General features: G+C 32.9%; 1 protein-coding gene across 1 annotated transcript in view; it reads right to left on the bottom strand.

Annotated features, from left to right (window-relative positions):
- Window positions 1–276: 276 nt before the first annotated feature.
- LOC122574362 overlaps window positions 277–22,105 on the bottom strand; it is a 24,488-nt gene continuing 2,659 nt past the window's right edge. The window contains exons 5-6 of the mRNA XM_043741876.1: window positions 19,369–19,559; window positions 277–3,404 (exon numbers count right to left, since the gene is read on the bottom strand). Coding sequence (XP_043597811.1) covers window positions 2,532–3,404; window positions 19,369–19,559 — 1,064 coding nt within the window. The 3' untranslated portion in view covers window positions 277–2,531. The remainder of the gene's footprint in view (window positions 3,405–19,368; window positions 19,560–22,105) is intronic.

Raw genomic sequence — 22,105 nt, 5'->3', positions numbered from 1 at the left:
TTGCCAACATAATCTAAAAAAGAGTAGCTAACAATGCGCGCAGTTGTAAACATTCCTTTTACAGTTCAATTTTCCCCCGAGAGTTATGATTTTCATAATAATACAGTGCTTCCTGGACAAATGATAGCATTTTCTTCCGACTCATATTTCATGGAAGTGTTCTCTGACATTGTCATTCGATAACGGAGATTTCAATTTGTATATTTTCCGATAGAAATTCATAGTACATTTGATTTATATATGCATAATTCTCGCAACTCACTTAGGAAGAGTTATACGTTTAATTTAAATCGACATTAACTTAAAACGAATAATAATTTATCTCGACGATAATTGTAAATTTTAAGCGAATAAGTAATAATCATTTTAGCAAAAACAGATAACCGAATAAATTGCGATCGGGTATATTGACGATACGAATCGTAATTACACAGAATGTCGTTTATGAAAACATTTTGGAACGATAGAGCATGTAAATATCTGTTCTTATGGGACACAAAACACAATTGACATGAAAATTGCATTGACTTCTCTGAACATTTAACGCGTTCTCGTAATCCGCGATCGTGATAATAGCAACTACATTGGCAATGAATTTTCAGAAGTATTTACGGCAACCAGTTTATATCGTCCACGAATACTGCACAGGCGCGCGTAGTCTGTAAAACTGAAATACGTCTGTTCTCTTGGCACGTGGAGTTAAAAACTGAAATATATTTTCCTTTTAAGATTTCATTTATTTCCAACAGCGTACAATAACAAACTATATACGTTTTGACGAACTAGCTAAAAACCTGACACAAACTTCAAGAGTCAGAAGAGAACGAAGCCATATGAGTTACTGGAGTGAAAAATAAGGAAATGGAGTGGAAACACTATTGGACACTATCAAATCTCAACAGAGCCAGTTGCAAATGTAATGTAGTCATTGAAAGAAAAGATTTCATTTATATACGCAGCTAATCTAAATGGAGTTGACCGTAAGCTCTTATATTCATAACCGAAATAGCAGAAAGTTCAAAACTTACTAGCAATTCTCCATTAACTAAAACAGTTTGTTTGGATATCATCCTTAACCTTGGTACGTCCTTTCGGTCATTTTCGACCCAGTTGTAATTTTCTGATGTTAGAAAATGTGCCAAGTCTGAACAAAATATAAATTTCTGTTTCATTTTTATGTTGGAAGTCTTCTACAAATGTTACACAACCTTAGAAATGAAAGCAAAACGAAAACTAGCAATTCTCCATTAACTAAAACAGTTTGTTTGGATACCATCCTTAACCTTGGTACGTCCTTTCGGTCATTTTCGACCCAATTGTAATTTTCTAATGTTAGAAAATGTGCCAAGTCTGAACAAAATATAAATTTTTGTTTCAATTTTATGTTGGAAATCTTCTACAAATATTACACAATCCTAGAAATGAAAGCAAAACGAAATATTCACACGTTCAAACATTAAAATAAAATTTATAGGAATCCCGTTTATCGTCTACAATTTTGTAAAATCTTGCTCGCATTGTTATAGAAATTCAGTGAAGTGGAACTGCTTTCTTGACTCTCACAATTCTATTAAGTGATTGCAAGTGTTTTTTCTGAGATTCGAAATCATATTTGGCGAGTAGAATGAATGAATGATTAAATATGTATTGTAGTATTCAAAACCTATGAAGTGGACGTTGGGTAGTGGATTTAACTTGGGATTCGAAGTATTTATCGAACGTTATATCCCACCACAAGGTGGCACAAACCTTGTAACGGAGATAATTGTCCCTGTTTCGTGTTCCCTTCAACGCCGTTTTTGCCAGAATGCTTGGTAAATTCTAATATCATACTAAGTCCAAAATTGTAATACGTGTTAATAAATTTATATCTTTTCAACAGTCGTCTAAAAAATTACAATTCTTGAAAAAATAGTTCGCATCTTCCTTTATAAATTTCTTTTACTACTTTCCTAGATTATTACAACCGTTTGCTTCAACTCTTTCGGTGTTTGAATGTCGAAAATCGTTGTTTTCAGCCCGAAAAGTATGTGAAATTATTCATTTCTAGAATTCTCGTGGCGTTGACAACGTGTACACTTTAAAATTCTATTGTGGTTATTTTGTTACACGGTGCAAATTTGTTCAGACGATTCCTTCACACAGAACAACACGACCGAAAGAGCCAAGTATTATAACATTAATAAAATATATTTTTCGTCGTAGAATTATTCTCGGAATCAGACGCCTTTGAATCATTATATACACAGAGTTTGGTTCTTTCGGAACTTTATGAGTCGTACGTTTAAAAGGAAGGAGTATTTTTTAATTTCATTTCTGGAACATTACACAGTCGGTATAAGTGTTACATTTAAATACGATTTGATATAAGAATTTCTATTTATTACCATATTGTGATCGAATATATGTCACATGCATTCAAGTACCCTTCGATACGAATTGAATGAAATTGAAACGATAATTAACTCCAAAAATTTCAAGTATAGCATACATATTCTCCCTTGATAAGTCATACGTTTAACCTTCTCACACTACACGCAAGTAGCCTTGTATCCGAACACAACGTCAGGAGTTTTGCTGCAAGACGGTTGGTCCAATTGATAGGAAGCATTTTTATTTCCTTTGGGTGTGCATTTGGGAAATATCTGCTGCATCGCCGTTTCACACTCTTCGACTTCTTCGACGGACGCCTCCTCCTTGACGATCTTCTCAATGTTGTTGCTGCTTAAACGCCGTACCATTTGACTACCTTTCGCTGCTTCCTCGTCTTTCTCCTGAAAGTTACACATGCTGACGCGCCTTTCCCTCGATAAGGATTTGCCAAAAGAACAATTTGGCCTAGCCAAAACGTCCATTCTGTCAAAATGGTAGGCGCTGCCTGTGCGATCTCTCTGCAGCGGATTGGCCAACACGTCCATTCTGTCGAACTGCCAGATTCTTCCGCCACGGTCTCTTTGCAACGGTCTGGCAAGTACCTCCATCCTGTCGAAGTGGCAGACACTCATTCCACGATCTCGTTGCCACAATTTCGAGGAAGCATCGAATTGACAGACACTCATTCCTCTGTCTCGAAAGACAGGCTTGGACGTTTCGATTCTGTCTAACTGACAGATACTGGTCTTTCGTTCGCGTTGCAACAATTTCGTGGACTCGTTGGCTGACTTCAAGTTTTTTAACGTATCCTGTTCACTGCACGAGTTGTTCTCCGAAAACATCAAGAATTGAAGATCGAACGCGCTTCTCGTGCGACGTGGCATATCTTGAGCGCCAGGAAGCAAGGACGTATTAGATCCAATGAACACACTGTTTTGCCTTGGTCGTACCTGACCCGAAGCGTAACTTAATTCGTGTCCCGCCGGATAGTCCCCGCAGGGTATGTTACATTTCGAGAACGTGCGCCGATTCTGCGAACAAACGAACCAATGATTTACGAATCGCTTTAATTAACGATCGGAGCAGAGAAATTTTGCTTGATCGAACGTATTTGTGTGTTCTGCGTTTGCTGAGATTTTGGGAGACCTTGAAATATGTTGTCAAGGTCATCATTCTGGCCAACATTTCCCTGTACATGTTACCACCGCTCAACCTCACTTTCCGAGATATTCACAGAAAGCTTCAATTAAATTTACTCTCCACTTCGCTATGGTCCTGAACTTAACTCATTGATGCTGATCATCTCTAATATAAATAAAAAAATATAGATTTATATTTGGGTTATAGAGTTATAGGTTGGATTAGTTTAATATCTAGCTACCATCATTTCATTTTTATTTCACTCGATCTTATCATAAATTCGATTACTACAATTTATTATTGCTCATATATACCAACAAACATATTTTTGTATATAATTCAAAAACTGTGACCGCGCGTGGTAATCACTAGGTTGCGTATGGTGGATCGTGTATATGCTTCGTACGCATTACTTTGGTCAATTGATGATGAAAATAAAGTGTCCTATTCTATATATCAATAAATTCATCGAAAATTATTTCACGCTACGCATAACCCATTACTTTTCTGTTCTTATTTATGCAATATTAAAAATGATTATCTCTCTCATCAATGAGCCAAGTTTAGGTTGGATTATAAATATAAGGATGACCTTGATAACATATTTCAAGGTCATCAAATTTGGTGTGGTGCGTCCTGGTGAAAATAATTACCAATTACCAATATGTATAGAGCATGTAGCAAGATTTTGTCGGTATATTCTATGAGCATAATCAAGCAAAGGTATTATACGATCGTAGGTCATGTACAACTTTATTGAAAAGTCGTATATTGTCTACAGACACTATTTTAACAGGATAATTTTTGCACAATAGTGTGTAATCGTTACTGTCTTCACGATTTCACGGTTCATGTTTCTCGTTCTATTAACCAATGACGTTAACGTTTAATGATTGTGCGTTTTATGGATCTTTTTATCTTTGCATACCTTTTTATCTTTGAATATTGTTCATGTTTTGTGTAAATAAAATTGCAGACTTTCCAAGTGTTTATTCGGGTTTTGAATAAATAAACTCAAAAGTAACTCATTTTCTACTGTAATTGTTCACTATTAAATTTTAGTTTGAGTTCAATTCAATTTTTACCACCTTTTTCATAATGTAACTTTGAAGTTAATGAAGTCTAGAAATCTAGCGAACTGCCAAGAAATAAATATCGCCTATTTATAGTGTAGATACGTTGTACGTATATGGACTGTACAGGATGAGATGTTCGGCCCTCTTTGAAAGGATTGTTCTTAATTTTAATTGATTTTCATTTCATTATAAATAAATTGGTGTTGAGAGAGTATTCCATCCCTATAAGAACCTTACAATTGCACAGGCCACCTTATTTTAGCGTCTCAAATCGATTTATTCTCCATTCTAGTTTACTTTGAATGACCTTGTAAATATGGAAAAGAAATAAAAGATATTTGAAAAGCTAAGAAAGAAGTGTGAAAGTGTTTGCAAAAATGGAGAAACTTGCAACGTTCGAAGATGTACGATTAATAACATTAAAACACGGAAACGTTTAATTGAAAATTATTCAGGTATTTCGAGGGGTAGAAAAACTTTAATGAAATTGAAAGATAAATATCTAGGTTCTGATGTATAGTAGTGGTTTCCATAAATCAGCAATAAAGGGATAATATTATTTATGTGTGATATTATGTTTATATTACGTGACATAAAGTTTTGAAATTTTAATGAACATCGTTATCGATATTTTAAGTTCTCATGCTGAAAGAAAGATTAGAGTGAAAGTAACGATGCCTTTGTAACGTCATCCAAAAGCCAGGAATCTGCCGACCTCAGGATATGTAGATAACACCTGGTCATGCGATCGCGATGGGAACAGACAGTAGCCGGATTCCCACCCGTGGGATATGTGAATCATAGTGAGCAGGTAAAGATCCCTGTCCTTTAGTCAGTAAGTCAGTCTGTGTTTCGCTATTGAAGTGTAATATTGTCTTATTAATAAAGTATACGAACGGGCTATTGCTCATTAGCCTCTTTTTTATAATACTTTGTTATTTATTACGTGACACCTTCTTATTTTGAAGCGTTTATGGCATTAGAAAGATGACTTAGGCGGTTTGATGTCAAACAGAATACAATTCAACGCATCTCAATGTATTAACAAATAAAAATAAATGGATAAAGTATAATATTCCGGGTGTATCTTAGGTAAAAAATGAGAGTTATTTTTTTCGCCGAAATAAACGCTTTTGAAAATTCAGCTGTATGAATATTTGCTCGACAAAGATCTTAATTGTAGAAATCTGCGTAGGAACGTGATCGTACAGAGATAGCGGTATGCGGTTAAAGCAAGTAGTGACACAGACAATGTCAATGCGTCAAATGCCAATTTTTTCGCTTACCGTTTTCTACTTTCTGTGCGGTCACGGAAGATAAAAAATACCCCAAAACTAATCCAATACTCACGATTCAAATGTATTCATACCGTAAGTTAGGAGAACGAAATTTAAAAAAAGATAACGTAAGAACCCACGAGGAGGTCACACGTCAACAGGTTGATGGAAATTTTGTTTTGAAAAACGACCTTCGTTTTCGGCTTTAGCCACCTCAAAATCCCTAAAAAGTGTCATTCCAGCCGAACATTTTGCAGTCCGGGCACTATACCACAGCTACAGATGTATTTAATTTAGCAATAAAAAAGATATAAAATCTCTAAATAATTAAAACAAAAAGTACATTTGTATTATATTACAGTATTCTTTGTAATTGTTCTTATATGATACACAGAATATTAATTATACGAGAAGACGCGTGTCCTACTGTCCAGAAATTTCCTCAACGATCATGTTTCCCTATTAAATCGGATACTGGAGATTCTACTGTAACCAAAATTATAGCGTACCTTATTATACGAGTATAACATAGAGTATCATAAGAAAGCATAATATGCTTTCATACGAATTGATAGTATCTGGGGCATCTCGTAAGATATTCCTGCTGCAAAAAGTGAAAAACCAGCGCTGACAAATCTGAAGCATCAGCTACGCTACGATATCATTTGAGCGTACTATTCAACTGAGAAGAGGATGTATGCTACGTAACTCAGTTGATGCTACTTGCCCATAGGAGTAATATACTATACAAGCTTCACGGAACACGAATAGGGCGTATAATATGGAAATTTCTTCGGACGTGTCGAACGAACCTTCCGTTGAAACTAGATATCAATAATTTACATTCCACCATATCGATTGAAAAAAAAGACGGATGTTCTTGCTCTATCGCAACTCGGATACATCAAGTCTAAGTTAAAGATAGCCCGTAAAAAACCTTGTTCAGTATTTAAAATAATATTGCTTTGAAAAAAAAAATTGTATTTTTAATTGTCAATTGTGTTCACTGTGAATTATTTACGTAAAATAGAGTAAAACCTGCCACATCCGAAGGAAGTGGAAGAAAACAATTTTTGAATAATAAGACTTTCGGATAATAGAACAATCGCTTTCCTGGTACTTTCAAATTAAGAAAATTGTCAGCTTGTTTTAATATCTAAGGAGTCCATATTTTTTGGCTAATAAACTGTATAAATTTTCATCGTAAACAGGTACATCATCATTCTGATTTTCTGTTTTCGCTAAATAATAATTAGATTGTGAATATTTATACAAATTCATGTTTTTATTAATATAATTAAAAAAATGTATCTCCGGTAGAATCAAATATTGTAAGGAGTATTATATTTTGAATATTTTATATATTCTCGCATAGTAGGCACAGACATTTTATTTCTCTGTCTTCGAATTTCCCATAAATGAATAAAAATCTACAGTCTACTAATAATATATGTAGTATCGGGGAAAAACCTGAGTAATTAGGAAGGTCTATTTGACCATGGTATACCGGAGCCAGGGTATAAAAGGTAGTCGTTAGTGAGTTGAGGAGCTTTAGTGTTGCCGGCGTTGTCGGGCTTTAGTGTTGTCAGCGTTGCCAAAGAGTGTATATTGAAATAAATAGAAATAAAGATATTGAAAGATATTGAAGTAAATCATACCGTTATCAAACCTACTAGTACACTAATTCTTATTTCCTATATACAGGATGGTTTGTAACTGGTGGTACAAGCGGAAAGGGGGTGATTCTACGCGAAAAAAGAAGTCGAAAATGTACAGTAAAAATTTTTCGTTTGAGGCTTTGTTTTCGAGAAAATCGTACTTATTAGTCTACCATCATGTTTGCATACAGCAATTGGGAATATACGGACATGATACTTTCGTTAGGTGCGGGTGGTGGTAACGCATCAGCCGCAGCTGATCATTACAGACACCGGTATCCAAATCGTCGACATCCTAACAGACGTGTTATTCAAAGAACAGAACGAACCCTCGGCGAATATGGTTCTTTTGAAAAAAAGTTCAAAAGTTGAAAATTCAAAGTCGATTTTCTCGAAAACAAAGCCGCAAACGAAAAATTTTTATTCTATATTTTCGACTTCTTCTTTCGCGTAGAATCATCCCCTTTCCGTGTGTATCACCAGTTACAAACCACCCTGTGTAACAAGAATCATAAAATACTAGATGTTGGAGTTATAGAACTCATACATGAATAAAATGATGGAATTTCACGATTCATTAGTCCCCATATACTATGTATATTTCTTCAGATGATTATATATTATATTATCATGTATTATTATTATATATTATTATTATTATTGTATTATGTATATGCATAATATATATAGAATAAACTAATATATTATAATATATATTAGATACAATTTTAGTCTTATTCTTCAATTAGGCAATACATTTCAATTGAAAACTGCCACAATTTGTAGTACTATCCAATATTTTTTATTTTTTTCAACTTGCGTTTAAATTAACTGAAAATAATAGATACAAAGTGAAATAAGCAGGTTTTCAAATTTATTTAAAGCTGTTCAATCCAATAAATTAAAAAAGGATTGTTAAATATAAAATGTACTATTTACATCGTATTTAATTTAATGCGCATTATTTTTCAACACTTTTATTTCAATATCTTGTACGGTTTGAAAGTTATACGAAAATGTCCCATAATTTTCCGATCTGGTTCACCGCGCGCTAGGAAAATTACAATCCCTTGTTCATAAACAGTTTTCGTACTAGGTTCCAAGATTTCATCGAGTACTCGCGATACGAAAGCGGACACGTAAACAGAAGATCAGGTACATTGAACATCCTGTAGGGTTTTCTTCTTATACCATTTTATATTATTGTTATATTATTTATACCGCTACTATTATCTATAACAAAAGATCAGGTGCATTGAAAATCCTGTAGGGTTTCCTTCTTATACCATGTCATTTTATATTATTATTATATTATTTACACCGCTACTATTATCCTGTCAAAACAGAAGCAAGATATAATATGTGTGGCGGTGAAGTTACAATGAAATGTGGATGGTGCAAGAAATTTTTACGTCTTAAAAATTTCTTTGCTAAGTACTACTATTACAGCGATTATACACAGTATATACAGTCTATTACACATATGCTTCTGCGAATCCTAAGTGTATAAAAAATACAAAATGTACCCAATATATATGTCGGAGATGTAGGGACATCGGGCCTTTCTTTTGGAATTTTGGAAAGATCCCCAATACTTTGGTCTAAACTATTTATTATAGTTGTACTTAAATAATACAACTTAGAAGTAGTTGTTGTGATACGATCTGATTATGTTTGCCCGAGATTTGTGACAGTGGGCTTGGGCTCGAGGTGACACAACTGGTCGCCGAACGTAGCCACGGTCACGGGATGAACGTTTTTACCTAACAGAAGAAGTACCGATATTGAGAGACACGCTCAGGAGCAATGAGAGGAGCAATGTCGGCTCTACGCAGGTCTGCCTAGTAACGACGCCTGGAATTTTGTTGATATCCCCGGTCAATATGCAATAGGCAAATGTGATCGTATCGGTCTTTTATTCTTGTGATCACCTTTGGGAGTTTACTCACATCGTCTTGTCAGTCTGTCAGAAAGAAACCGAGCGACACAGCTAACGTTACTTTGTGTTTCAAAATATATTCTACTGAACAAAGAGTTTTCCCCGTTGACCGTGCATTCGTTATTGAACCTAAGAACATTGTCTTTAACATGTAGAGTGTCTAATCACCACGTGTAATTGTCAAACCCTGTTAAATCAACATTTGTAGATATAATTGTAAATATAATCTCCATTGAACAACAACGATGGCTTGACCTAACGAAGATACGTTACACGCCCCTAAGTCTAACGCCAACCCGACATATATAAATACAAAATATCGAAAGTAAAATATACATATATTCTTGACTGTCCTAACTCTATTTTAAAAAAGGATTTAATTAAATAATCAAATATGCAATTCGTATAAAGAATAGGAATTTATGATAACGATGAAAATCACTCGCAAAGCAACAAATATTCAAACCTTTTAAGTTGTAACTACGCAAACTTCATAAACTTTAAACTCACTTTTTGACGATATGTTATAATATTTAGAGGTTAAAAGGATCTCTGTTTAACATTTGTTTGGTCTAGTTATGCTTCTGAAAATATGAACGTGTAGAAATCATGAAGCATGCTAGTTTTAACAGGACTATTACGCACGATAACGTTGACCTGATTACTGCAAGCCGGCTTTGACGCAAGCCCACCGTCAGGAAAAGCCGACTGATAAAAAAATAGGATATTTCTGTTAACTGATTACATAACTCTAGCAGATTAAAAAGTTCTTCCAAATTTCTAGAGAGACTTTGGATGTTAATGTTAACACGATATTTATTATTTCATATTTGATTCTTAGCATAGTATTTATAAGTCATAAGTCATATTTAAAAATAGTAGATTATAGTAGTTTAAATGTACGTAGGAATATACGTACAACGGAGAAAAATATATTATTACTATGTTATCAATAGACACTACATTAGATGTATAAATTAGTAGCTCCATAGGAAACATAGAAAATTGAAGCTATGGTTTTGAACGTGTATTAAGAATACACCCATAATCAATAAATCCACGTTTTAATCCGAGTAATTCCTAACATATTTATATTTTATGTATTTCGTGTGATTATTACTGAACAACGAAGTACCCGTATATTTAAATACATTTACGCAAGTAGCAATATATAAGAAACGAATATTTATATGATGTAATATAAGGTTGTAGATAATAGTACAAAATATATCATTTCGGTTAAAAAAACACTAATCAAGTAATCTGTTTTGCTATAAAAGTGTATTTACACCTTCTGACAACAGACGTAAATGGTTCCTTTTCGTCGGAACACATCATTCTATCATAACTTACGTTGCTAGTATAGTTAGACACTTTTTAGCAAGTTCTGAAATTGTTGGATATCTATTTTGCCTTTCGCTACTTATACAGTAATTCTGGCTTAACCATTTGTGTTTCAAACTCAACATTTGCATCATACAGTGGCTCACCAAAACAATATATAGTATACAAAACATTTTGAAATTTCATTTGCACTGTGACAGGACACGACTATCGTCGCTACATTGGTAAAATTTGGAACGAGTCTGAAAATAAATATAGAATTTGTAAAATATTTATTGCAAAGATGACCAAAGTATTTGGACATTCAATTATTCACTGCATTAATAAGCCACAATGTGTAGCAGTGAGGGGACCTTTGGTATCAATTGAATGTTTAAAACTAATATTCATGCCGTGTATTAACATTTTATTGTAACTGACTGTTTACAAATGTCAGTCCTGTAACTCCAATATACATTTTCTGACTGATTTCCAATTTTATTATTATAATAACGATCATCGTGTCTCGTTACAATGCTAATGAAATATCAGCAAGTTTCGTATAATGCACATAATGTATTGATAAAGGAATTCTATAGTAAGTGTTCGAATATTATCGTGAACCGCTGTATATTTGCTTGGCAAATTATTATACTTTCTTAAATATTCGGGCATTTTGTTATATGCTAATAATTACTCGAAATGAAATACGAATATGTAATACACGTGTACCTGTGTACTAACAACACGGATATATTAATCACTTTATATACCCTATATAATATAATATAATATAATATAATATAATATAATATAATATAATATAATATAATATAATATAATATAATATAATGTAATATAATATAATATAATGTAATATAATGTAATATAATGTAATATAATGTAATATAATGTAATATAATGTAATATAATATAATATAATATAATACAACATAATTTGATATCATTATATATAATCGTATTTACAATTCCGATATACGTAAAATAGAGATCTCCAACAGAGAGGTAGAACTGCTGCTTTTTAATATTTAATTCGCCATTAATTTATACACATTGGTAATATTCACATATTATTTACATTATTTAATTGAAGCTTTCGAATGCTCGAGAGCGGTTATTGATCATATGATCGAAAACACATACCAAAAGCAAAGCGTAGACTGAAGAAAGAAAATGCGATGGTGCGATCGTAGGTTTCCGTTACTTCGACGTGTGTCATTGACAAAATCCGTAGAATCCAGTTTCTTGGAGCCGCCAATTTCAGAAATAGCCCACTAGTCTTTTCTATCTGAGGTTATATTGGATAAAGCTACCACTGCCACGTACACCTGATTGGAGATTGCAGTGGTTGAGAGGAACTGACCTTCTTATATAGGGTGTCTCCGCAATCGTGATGCCACCGGGAAGAAGTGATTTCTTACGAAAAAATAAGTCGAAGATGCCGACTAAAGTTTTTGAGAAAAATGTCTTTGAAAACCTAACACGATATTACGTGCGCTGACTTTAAGTTTCAACTTGAAGGACTTCTGTTTACAGGGTTGTAATAAATCAAGGGCGTATTTTAGAGTTGACAGGAATATTGAGGAATATCGTTTTCCTCTTCGATTACAACAATTTAACAATTTAGTTGGAACAACTAATTTTATTTATGTGACTCATTGCTACCGTCCCCCATAGTGGGACTCCGTATGTCCAGATTGGTTTGATTATTGTTTTGTATATATTTAGTTTATTCATTATGCTTAATTTAGATTTTCTATTGGTTAACCGGTACATCTGCTTCATTTTTCCACGTATTCTGTTTATTATTGATTTTATGTGATGCTTCCATGTAAGGTGTGTGTCTAAATGTAATTCTATGTTTAAGACTATTATTCATGCTGTATATTAATTTTTCACTCAGTGTATGTTCGCAATAAACGTCTTGTCACTTCCACACATATTTACTGAATGGCCTCAAATTTTAATATTATAGTCAGAACAGCCGTATTTCATTATAGTACTAAGGAAATTTTAAAAAGTTTCGTACATTGCACATCATATATGAATGATTAATGAAAAATTTTCTGCCAAGCGTTCCTATACTTTCGCGAACCACTGTACGTGTTCAGGGCAAGATGATTTCTTCAGAAAACAGAGCAACATGTGTAAAAATTTTATTCTGCAATGTTCCCGATTTATTTTTCACGAGGAATCACTCTTTGCCCAGCTGTATCATTGTAGCCTATGATACCTCAATGTAGCTATATGATGTCTCAATTCTTTCGGGATTGTCTAAAATGATCCTGCCTTTTCTAGCGTGAAATGGAATGAGGTGATTTCCACCACCCCTATGTTACTGCGTAATACTTCTTGCTTGCACTTTTTGGTAGTTGTATCGACGATAGTAGCAACAAAAATATTCCGGAAGCATGCGTTTATTGAAAATGAAACACGTAAAAAAAAAGACGACAAATCTAAAAAACAATCTATACGATAAAATATACCATTGCCAGATTCAAAGACCGAGAACATATCAATTCCTATGTTCGTTGAATTTTAGCAAAGATTTTGACTTACTTTTTTTTATCGGCATATATTGTATATTACATTTTACGGAAAACATAGCGAGGAAGCTGATTAATTAATGAGATACGAGAACAAAGTATAGATATCCAAAATTAAATAAATTAATTTTGTATGCATATATGCTTTTACATTTCTACTAAAAGTTTCCCCATTTGAATCATTATATTAGGTGATAGTTCTGTTCTTGTTTGTAGTCTAAATTCATATATACATATGCATATTTCAAGTGCTTTGGAAAAGAAATATGTTATACGTACATATGTGTAGGAAGAAATTGTTCACTTTGATAACATAATCCGAGGCCATTGAAATCGATGTGGTCGCCCCTTTTCCCAACAATAACCAACTTCACAAATTCGCACGTCCGCTGCTTCATTGCAAGCTTGCCTCGTTCGTGACATGCAAATGTACGAGTTCCTCAATTAATCCGGAAATCATAGTTATGCATTAACACAGAATTAATTGTATTGCTTCGAAAAAGAATTTGTTTTAATTTCTTCATTGTCAGTCTCGATGACACGAAATTCATATAACGCGAAGCGTATCTTCTGAGTAATAAGAAGTCCTATTGTATTTAAAGAGGTTTAAGTAATGACGCTGTGACTTGACCTGTGTTTCGATATGACCTCTGATCTCTTGCTTGAATAAATGTGAATCTGGATATGTAGCTGGCTATGATTTCTGCTAGTTACTTGCCAATTTACAAAACAGCGATCATTCAAGCTTTAAATTGATATTTAATAAATATATAAGAAATATAAATATCTCACCAATTGAGCACAACTAATCACCAAATCGCTTGCATAATTTGATATAACTGATTGATTTGGCTTTACTTCTGCCTGTAACGAATAAGAGATCGCAATCTCGGATATAATTCAAACTGTATGAACTGTATCAAGTTAATTGATTAATCATAAATGCCAATATGGTAACACGCACACAAGGGCTTCATAAAGGATTCATCGTTTAATTCTAATCCGACATAGCTGGTTCATTGTTATTACGGACATCGAATGTTTCATTTTGTAGCGATCAATCCACGAGGCTAATGATAAGTTGTTAATGATAAGTGGATTTTTATGCATTCATGAGAAATTCGGAGACGTAAAGATCAACGCAATATACACAGTCTGAGAAAATACATAAAATATTTCAAAAAGAGTATTTATTGCGATATTTAGTAGATGAAACCAATTTTTATTCAGGTTCCATTTCGTTAGCTATATTCGTAGAAATATAAAAATGCATGAAAACTCCCAATCTAGTTATAAAGTATGAATAAAACGAATTAAATTATATTTATGCAGAAATGTAATCTTTCTCTCATGTTACACCGTTGCTACGGTGATCATCGGTGATCCACGGCGATCTATGCTAAATTTTGTATTATTATTTATTTTTAGTCCGTGTCTTTCTGCTTTGGACGAACTTTCGATTTACATTTCTTACATTTATCGTATTGCACTCCTTAGCATATTCTTATCTCTAGCCGCTAAAACTAATGACTACAAACTATTGCAACTTATGACTACACATTATTGTCACTTTGGTCTTTTGCCTCCTTGCTCTGCTACCTTCTTGTCATTCCTCTCCGTCTTGTATCGCCCCTGCCCTTCTCTTCTCTATTATTGCTTTTAATTCCGTTAGCCCTTCTCCAGTCTCATTCAGTGTTTTTTCCATGTCTTTTGGTCCTCCCGTTATCTCACATTCTTCTATTACATGTCTCAGGTCCTCTTCTTCCCTTTCACATAGTCTGCACCTTTTTTCTCCCACCTCCTTCCAGTATTCCCTTACTTTGGTCTCGTTTCCACACCTGAATCTGGCTATAATTTTCCTGTCCTTCCACTTCATCCTCCCTTCCAAGTACTTTGGAATCTCATCTTTGGTTATATTTCTGTAGTATCTGTTATATTTGGATTCTCTTATCCTTTTCCTCCTCTCTTCTGTTTCTCTCTTCTGTTTCTCTCTTCCTTCTTTCTTCTATAATTTGGTCTACTGTCAACCTTTCTTGCTCTTCTCCCGCTTCCCTCTGTGCGCCTCCATTTTTCACCTCTTCTAGTCCCTTCTTTCTCTTTCTTGCTCTTTTCCCTTCCTGGCCATTTCCCCAGTTTCTCTCTCTTTCCTTTATGCACTCTTTTACCAGCTCCTTTTTCGATTCCAGGGTTCTCTCCTCGTACATTGCTGCCCTTTTTAATGCTTTCTTCTTGATTTCTTCTAGCTTGCACTCTTCTGTCAGTATGTAGTTTGGTGTTTTTTGTAGAATTATTAAAATAAGATAAATTTTATGGACTAAAAAATTGTTAAGAATGTGAATGATTTAGATTACGTAGACAAAAAAAAAAGGTGAGCAAATACAATATAATATCTTCTTCAAGCATTAAATGATATTCTTTCTCTTTCTTCTTTGGACAAAATAAAATTTGCATGGTAGGCAACGTTACTCCTTCTGATGTTACAAGAAAGAGGCAAGCTTTTTAGAGCATACTTTAAGCGTTCTTAAAGTATTCGAATATTCGATTTTAGATTCGACGAGCAATCGTCAAATGGCGAAAGAATGCTTGTTCATACCTTCATTTTGCTAAATTTTACTAAAATAGGGAGAAGCATTTGCTTGCTTGGTCTAAAGTCTAAAGTGCTCCAAACGCACTTTAAAGGCAGAGCACCCTGAACTTTGACATATTCCTTCAGCAAAAAATTTTGTTTCTTCGAAAATCACTTTGCCATGGGAAGCGGTTGCTTTCTTACGCTTATTCAAATCCTTATTCTATTGACGTTTATTGGACAATTCTGACTTTATAGTAAACATGATAAATGACCCAGATTCTCAAGGAACCGATGAATAGGTCAAAATTATATAATCATACAAAATAACAATTCAGAATACTGCTATAGGAAATTAATGGATTAGCAATTGCACGTGTATCAATGTTCACAATCGTTTGCACTTAACGCCATGAAACGTAGTGTTGTTATTGAGAAAACGTTAGCATTGTTGTGATTAACATTGATGCATTGAACATTTAGACATCCGGAAATGAGCCGTGTTGAAGAGGAAAAAATTCTCGACGTTTCGCTGAAATTGCAGTTGTGTCTATCGAAGGCCGAAGGTCGTATTGATACATGTTAGTGTTAGATGTGACAATCCGAGCCTTGAAAGCCTAAAGATTTTTACAGTCCTTTGATTTACATATCACTGAGGAAGTTTTAGACGAGTTAGATGGAATTGGTAGAAGGTTCGTAAGTTCATTTATGAAATATCAAAAAATGACAAGTACAGTGAGAGATCTAACAATACATGAAAATGTATCAGCAATAGAGAGAGGATAACAGATACGAAAAAAGTTTAATTGTATTATTTATAATTGATTGATTTTTATTGTAATACAAAATATGCTGTATATTTTTTATATTATAATGTTTTAAATAAGATAATAATTACAGAGGCTCTAATGCCTTTTTGAGTGTACCTTGTTTTCTACAAGTGCCTTAATATTTTTTTTCCTTTTTTTTCTTTTTTTATTTATTGTTTGTTCACATTTTACAATTTGTCCATTAGGACATTTGGTAAAATATTATAATTTAATTTTTGATAAAATATAGCATGTGGATGGTTACCCCCAGCGGGACTCCATCTTCCAGGTTGTTTATTGTTCTATTATGAGGTCTGCAGGATGCTTCTTCTTCAGTCTTCTTTCTATTATTGTTTTATTCGTTTCAGCAACCAGCTGATTTGGGTGTGTTGCAAGTCTTTCTTTATACTTTTTTGCATATCTGACGATTTCCTCTTTAACTGTTGGAATCTTTAAATCTTTTCGTATATCTTCATTTCTGACGTACCATGGAGCGTTAACTATTGTCCTTAAGATTTTTGCTTGCTCTGTTTCTATTTTATTTATGTGACTCATTGCTGCCGTCCCCCATAGTGGGACTCCGTATGTCCAGATTGATTTGATTATTGTTTTTTATATATTTAGTTTATTCATTATGTTTAATTTAGATTTTCTATTGATTAACCAGTACATCTGCTTCATTTTTTCACGTATTCTGTTTGTTATTGATTTTATGTGATGCTTCCATGTAAGGCGTGTGGCCTTAATACTTGTGAATGCAAGTGTACGTAAGACAATATCAATGATAAAAGAGTCGCCATTGGAATAATAAAAGGATAGAAAAAAAAATCTCGTAATGTTTTTGAATCAATTTTGATTTAGTCATTATGCCAAGTTATCCGAGAAATATCTTCGGAATAAAGTTTCATTACGTACAATTAAATAAATTGATGTTCTTTAGTTTCTGAAACATGTACGGCAGTTTCTACACGCAACACGTGCAACATTTTCATCTTATGCTATTTTTTATGCTTGATTTATTACATCCAATGAGAATAAATTACATATATATAATATATTGAGGATTATGTATAGATAAAAATAGAAATGGCTAGAAATGAAACAAAATTCAAAAGGATAAAATTAGATATTATATAGTACCTAAATTCCATATTTCTACAATTAATTTATTTTTTATTGATGCTGTTACAATGGGTAATTGTAATATTCCTTTTAAGAAGAACTGTAAAATCCTGCGGAAGAGTTCGGTCACGGAATTTAACCAATCGTATTCGCTTCCGCAATTTTCGAATAGAGAAGATGGGTGCAGTAGATTGACCGATAACAATTTTTTAAGCAATTTTAATTTTATACTAAAGCTATTAAGATTGTTTCCATGACTCGTAAATGGTTTGTGACAGTTTTACGATGTTTGGCGCTTTTTAAAACGATTTATGCAGCGCAACGAGTGTTTATACGACTCTTACTGATCCTAGTCATTCCTGACGCTATCTTAATGATTCTACTGACCAAAGTTCACATTAATATATTCATTAAATAGGAGAAACATTTGTTATCCTTCATCTTCTCCTATTATTTGAAATAATGAAATATTTGGCAAACAAATTATTTGATAATAAACCATTTCTCAAATTAGATTTTGGAGTTTATTAATAACTTTAGTTTGGTGTTACTATTTGATCCTTTTATTTATTACATTTTTTCAAATAAAAAGTACTCAAACCCGAATGAGATCAGTATTTTTCCAGAGAGCTAAAATAAAATTTGGGTATTATTCAAATAATATATCTGAACAATGATTATTTGAATAATAGATGTATTATCTTATTTGATTAGTTGTTATTTTCAAATAATTGTGCGTTAGTTTATTTAAATATGAAGTAATTTTTCCCAGATTATTTCATCACTTGGCTATCAAATGAAATAATTATCTTTTTTTAATTTTGTACTTGAATACATTTTTAATTAAATACTTTTCTAAATATTTTCTGATCCTTCCATATATGAATATTTCGGACTGCGTTACAAATACAGATTTCGTTACAACGACTCACACAAATTATTTAATATTTAAACAATTCAAAGAAGTACAAATAGGAAGTAGAAAAATAGAATGCTGCAAAACTATCGAAATAGAAAGGACATTTTTGTTAAACGTAACATTATGCTACTGTTTGCGACTCGTGTAAGGAGATTCTACGTATAAGGATTTATTGTGACCAAGTAGAAGTTGGTTCGTTTAAATAAAATACGAGGAAACGCCATGACAATCTCTTATGTCAAGTTATTTATCATTTTATTTAAATGATTTAATTATCTCAAATAAGGAATTATTTTAAAGCGTTTTATTGGAATTTTACACAAAACAAAATTGCTTCTTCTATGTTATTTTTAAGATAGAAATAATAAATTGGTTGACATTGTTCACAATAATTACTACTTTTTATTTTATTTCAAATAAAATACTTTTCACGTAGATAATTTCCAAAAGTACGTCGCAATAAAATTCGAATAAAACTAAATGTTGGTAATTGGTTAATAAGATAATGAATTTTGATGTTGCTGTCATATAAAAAACAAAAATCTGTAACTTATAATACCCTTCCCTTATAGTCTACAAGTAAAATATGTGTGGGTTACCTGGAGTTGATTTTGTTCAATCGTAGTACAACTTTGTCTGTGTTGTTGAAATTTCGGTTGATACGGCTCCAACATCCTAATCTTGCCCCATCGATTGAAAAATAACGCAATCGCCGCAGCCCAAAGGAGGAGGACCAAAACAACAATCAAAACCTCTTCAGCTCTGACTATAACAGCCGGTTCCGGAATGCCTGTTGCAACATTATATAGTATTATTTTAAATTTATCATTGTTTTTATATATTGTCTATTTAAACAGAATGTATTCAAGTTATAAATGTACAATGCGTTACGAAAGTATTCGAACATTTATCACAGAGAATTTGTATGAATATTATGAAACTTTTTGAAATTTCGTTAGCATTCTGACGAGACACTGCCGTCGTGACTATAATAGTAAAATTTCAAACCAATCTGAAGACGTATATAGAAATTACAAGGCAACGTTTATTGCAAACATACGATTAGTGGATTTACGATTAATGAACAATTAGTATACTTCGACTTCGCAACATATTGTGGTTTACTAGTATAAGTAATATAACTGACTGTTCAAATACATTGTTAATCTTTGCGAAACATATGCTTAGAATAAATATTTTGTATATTATACTTTTTTAGGTTCATTTCGAATTTTACTAATGTAATCACGGTAATCATATCTCAATATACGTAATGCTAATAAAACATTTTGTGTAATACGTAGAGGGTGTACAGAAAGTAGTGTGATTCTAAACATTTAGTCCAGTGGGGATTTATAAGAAAGTCTGTGCAAAAACAACTTGATATGGAAATACAAGGTCAAATTCCTGGAAAAAATGTTAAAGTTTTAATCATTCTTAAACTGACTTTATTCACTTTATTCACAATGTGTTTACATTCTGTTAGATGCAAGAAAAGGAGCAGTCTAAATCGGATATTCTCTTTTCTTTGTTTTCTCTTTGACATTTTCTTTCTTTTTTTCTCGCACTTCTCGCTTCAGTCAAGTTTCTCCCCAAAGTTACGTTCTATGTAAGCCCGTTAGTAAATATACACGACAAGGGCAATAATTAAGAGCTGTTTTTCTCTAGGAACACGGGACCGATTTCATCTTCAACATAGATAAATGTTGCAATATTAATTCTTGATTACCAAAAAAACTTAATCGCTGAGAACTGTATTTTCGCGAAACTTTTTCCGAACGTAATTATTGTTTTATTACATTCTTTTGATCGTTCTTTCTTTAAATGAAATTTTTTTTTCTTTTATTTATTAGTAATTTATAATCAATTCTCGCATTGAGAATTTTCAGTAATTTTCTTTGGCGTGCCGCAGTGACATGGCTAAATATTTATAATAAGTTAATACTTATTATAGATAAGTATAATTATAAATAAGTATTATAAATAAGTAAATACTACTTAATATAAATATCTAGTTAAATCTTGTGCTTAGGTCTAACGGGTAATGTTTTCTTAGCCTGCGGATCTGGTCCGACGTGTTAAGTAATTTAGTAATTAGGGGCTTCCGATGTTTCTTGACTCTTTTGCTATATCTGTAGCTATATTTTGTTATTTCTTCTTTGACTGTGGGTATCTTGAGGTCGCGATGTATTACTTCGTTGGTGATATACCAGGGTGCATTTATTAGGGATCTTAGCGTTTTCGATTGGAAGTGTTGAAATATTTCAATGTTGGAATTACTTGCTGTTCCCCATAGTTGGATTCCCTTTAAATGAAATGGATAGATAAATATATATTTCGATATTCGCAATCGCACTCCACTATCACTCGCAACTAGAAGACGCTTATCACATACACACACACGCCTTATGCTATCTCTAAACGCTAGTCCTTTTACTCATCGATTGTAAAGCAGTTTGTGTGTTGCCTTACTTGACTACTTATCTTGTCTTCCATCATGTAACACGTTGGAGTCTGCCACATTTTTACAATTTTTCCCAAACTTTCCTCTCGTATAAAGGTAAAACTTAAAAATGACACTTGTTTGCGCTCTTATTATAATATTGTTTTACAATTTTGTTGTAGTCTTGTAGTCTTTTATAAATATCTACAAGTATGGTGTCAGATGTTTCGTAACTACAGAAATTGTTGTTTTCGTTTCTCGACTCATTAACATTTGTGCCAGGCTATAGGCTAATTCTTCGATTGGCGCGTTTCTACATGCTAACAATTCTAATTCTATTTTTGCACAAAATTCTGCACATAACGAGAATGGCATGTCGTCCGCAATTAAATCTTCTGGTATTCTATGTATCGCAAATATAGGTTTTAATATTTTTTTTATTTATTGTTTGTTTACATTTTACAATTTGTCCATTAGGACATTTGGTAAAATATTATAATTTAATACTTGATAAAATATAGCATGTGGATGGTTACCCCCAGCGGGACTCCATCTTCCAGGTTGTTTATTGTTCTATTATGAGGTCTGCAAGATGCTTCTTCTTCAGTCTTCTTTTTATTATTGTTTTATTCGTTTCAGCAACCAGTTGATTTGGGTGTGTTGCAGGTCCTTCTTTATACTTTTTTGCATATCTGGCGATTTTCTCTTTGACTGTTGGAATTTTTAAATCTTTTCGTAAATCTTCATTTCTGACGTACCATGGAGCGTTAACTATTGTCCTTAAGATTTTTGCTTGCTCTGTTTCTATTTTATTTATGTGACTCATTGCTGCCGTCCCCCATGGTGGGACTCCGTATGTTCAGATTGGTTTGATTATTGTTTTGTATATATTT

Source organism: Bombus pyrosoma, linkage group LG13 (assembly GCF_014825855.1).
Source record: "Bombus pyrosoma isolate SC7728 linkage group LG13, ASM1482585v1, whole genome shotgun sequence".
Classification (NCBI taxonomy): Eukaryota; Metazoa; Arthropoda; class Insecta; order Hymenoptera; family Apidae; genus Bombus; species Bombus pyrosoma.
The sequence above is the reverse complement of the archived record's forward strand: the minus strand, read 5'-3'. Positions and strand labels throughout refer to the sequence as shown.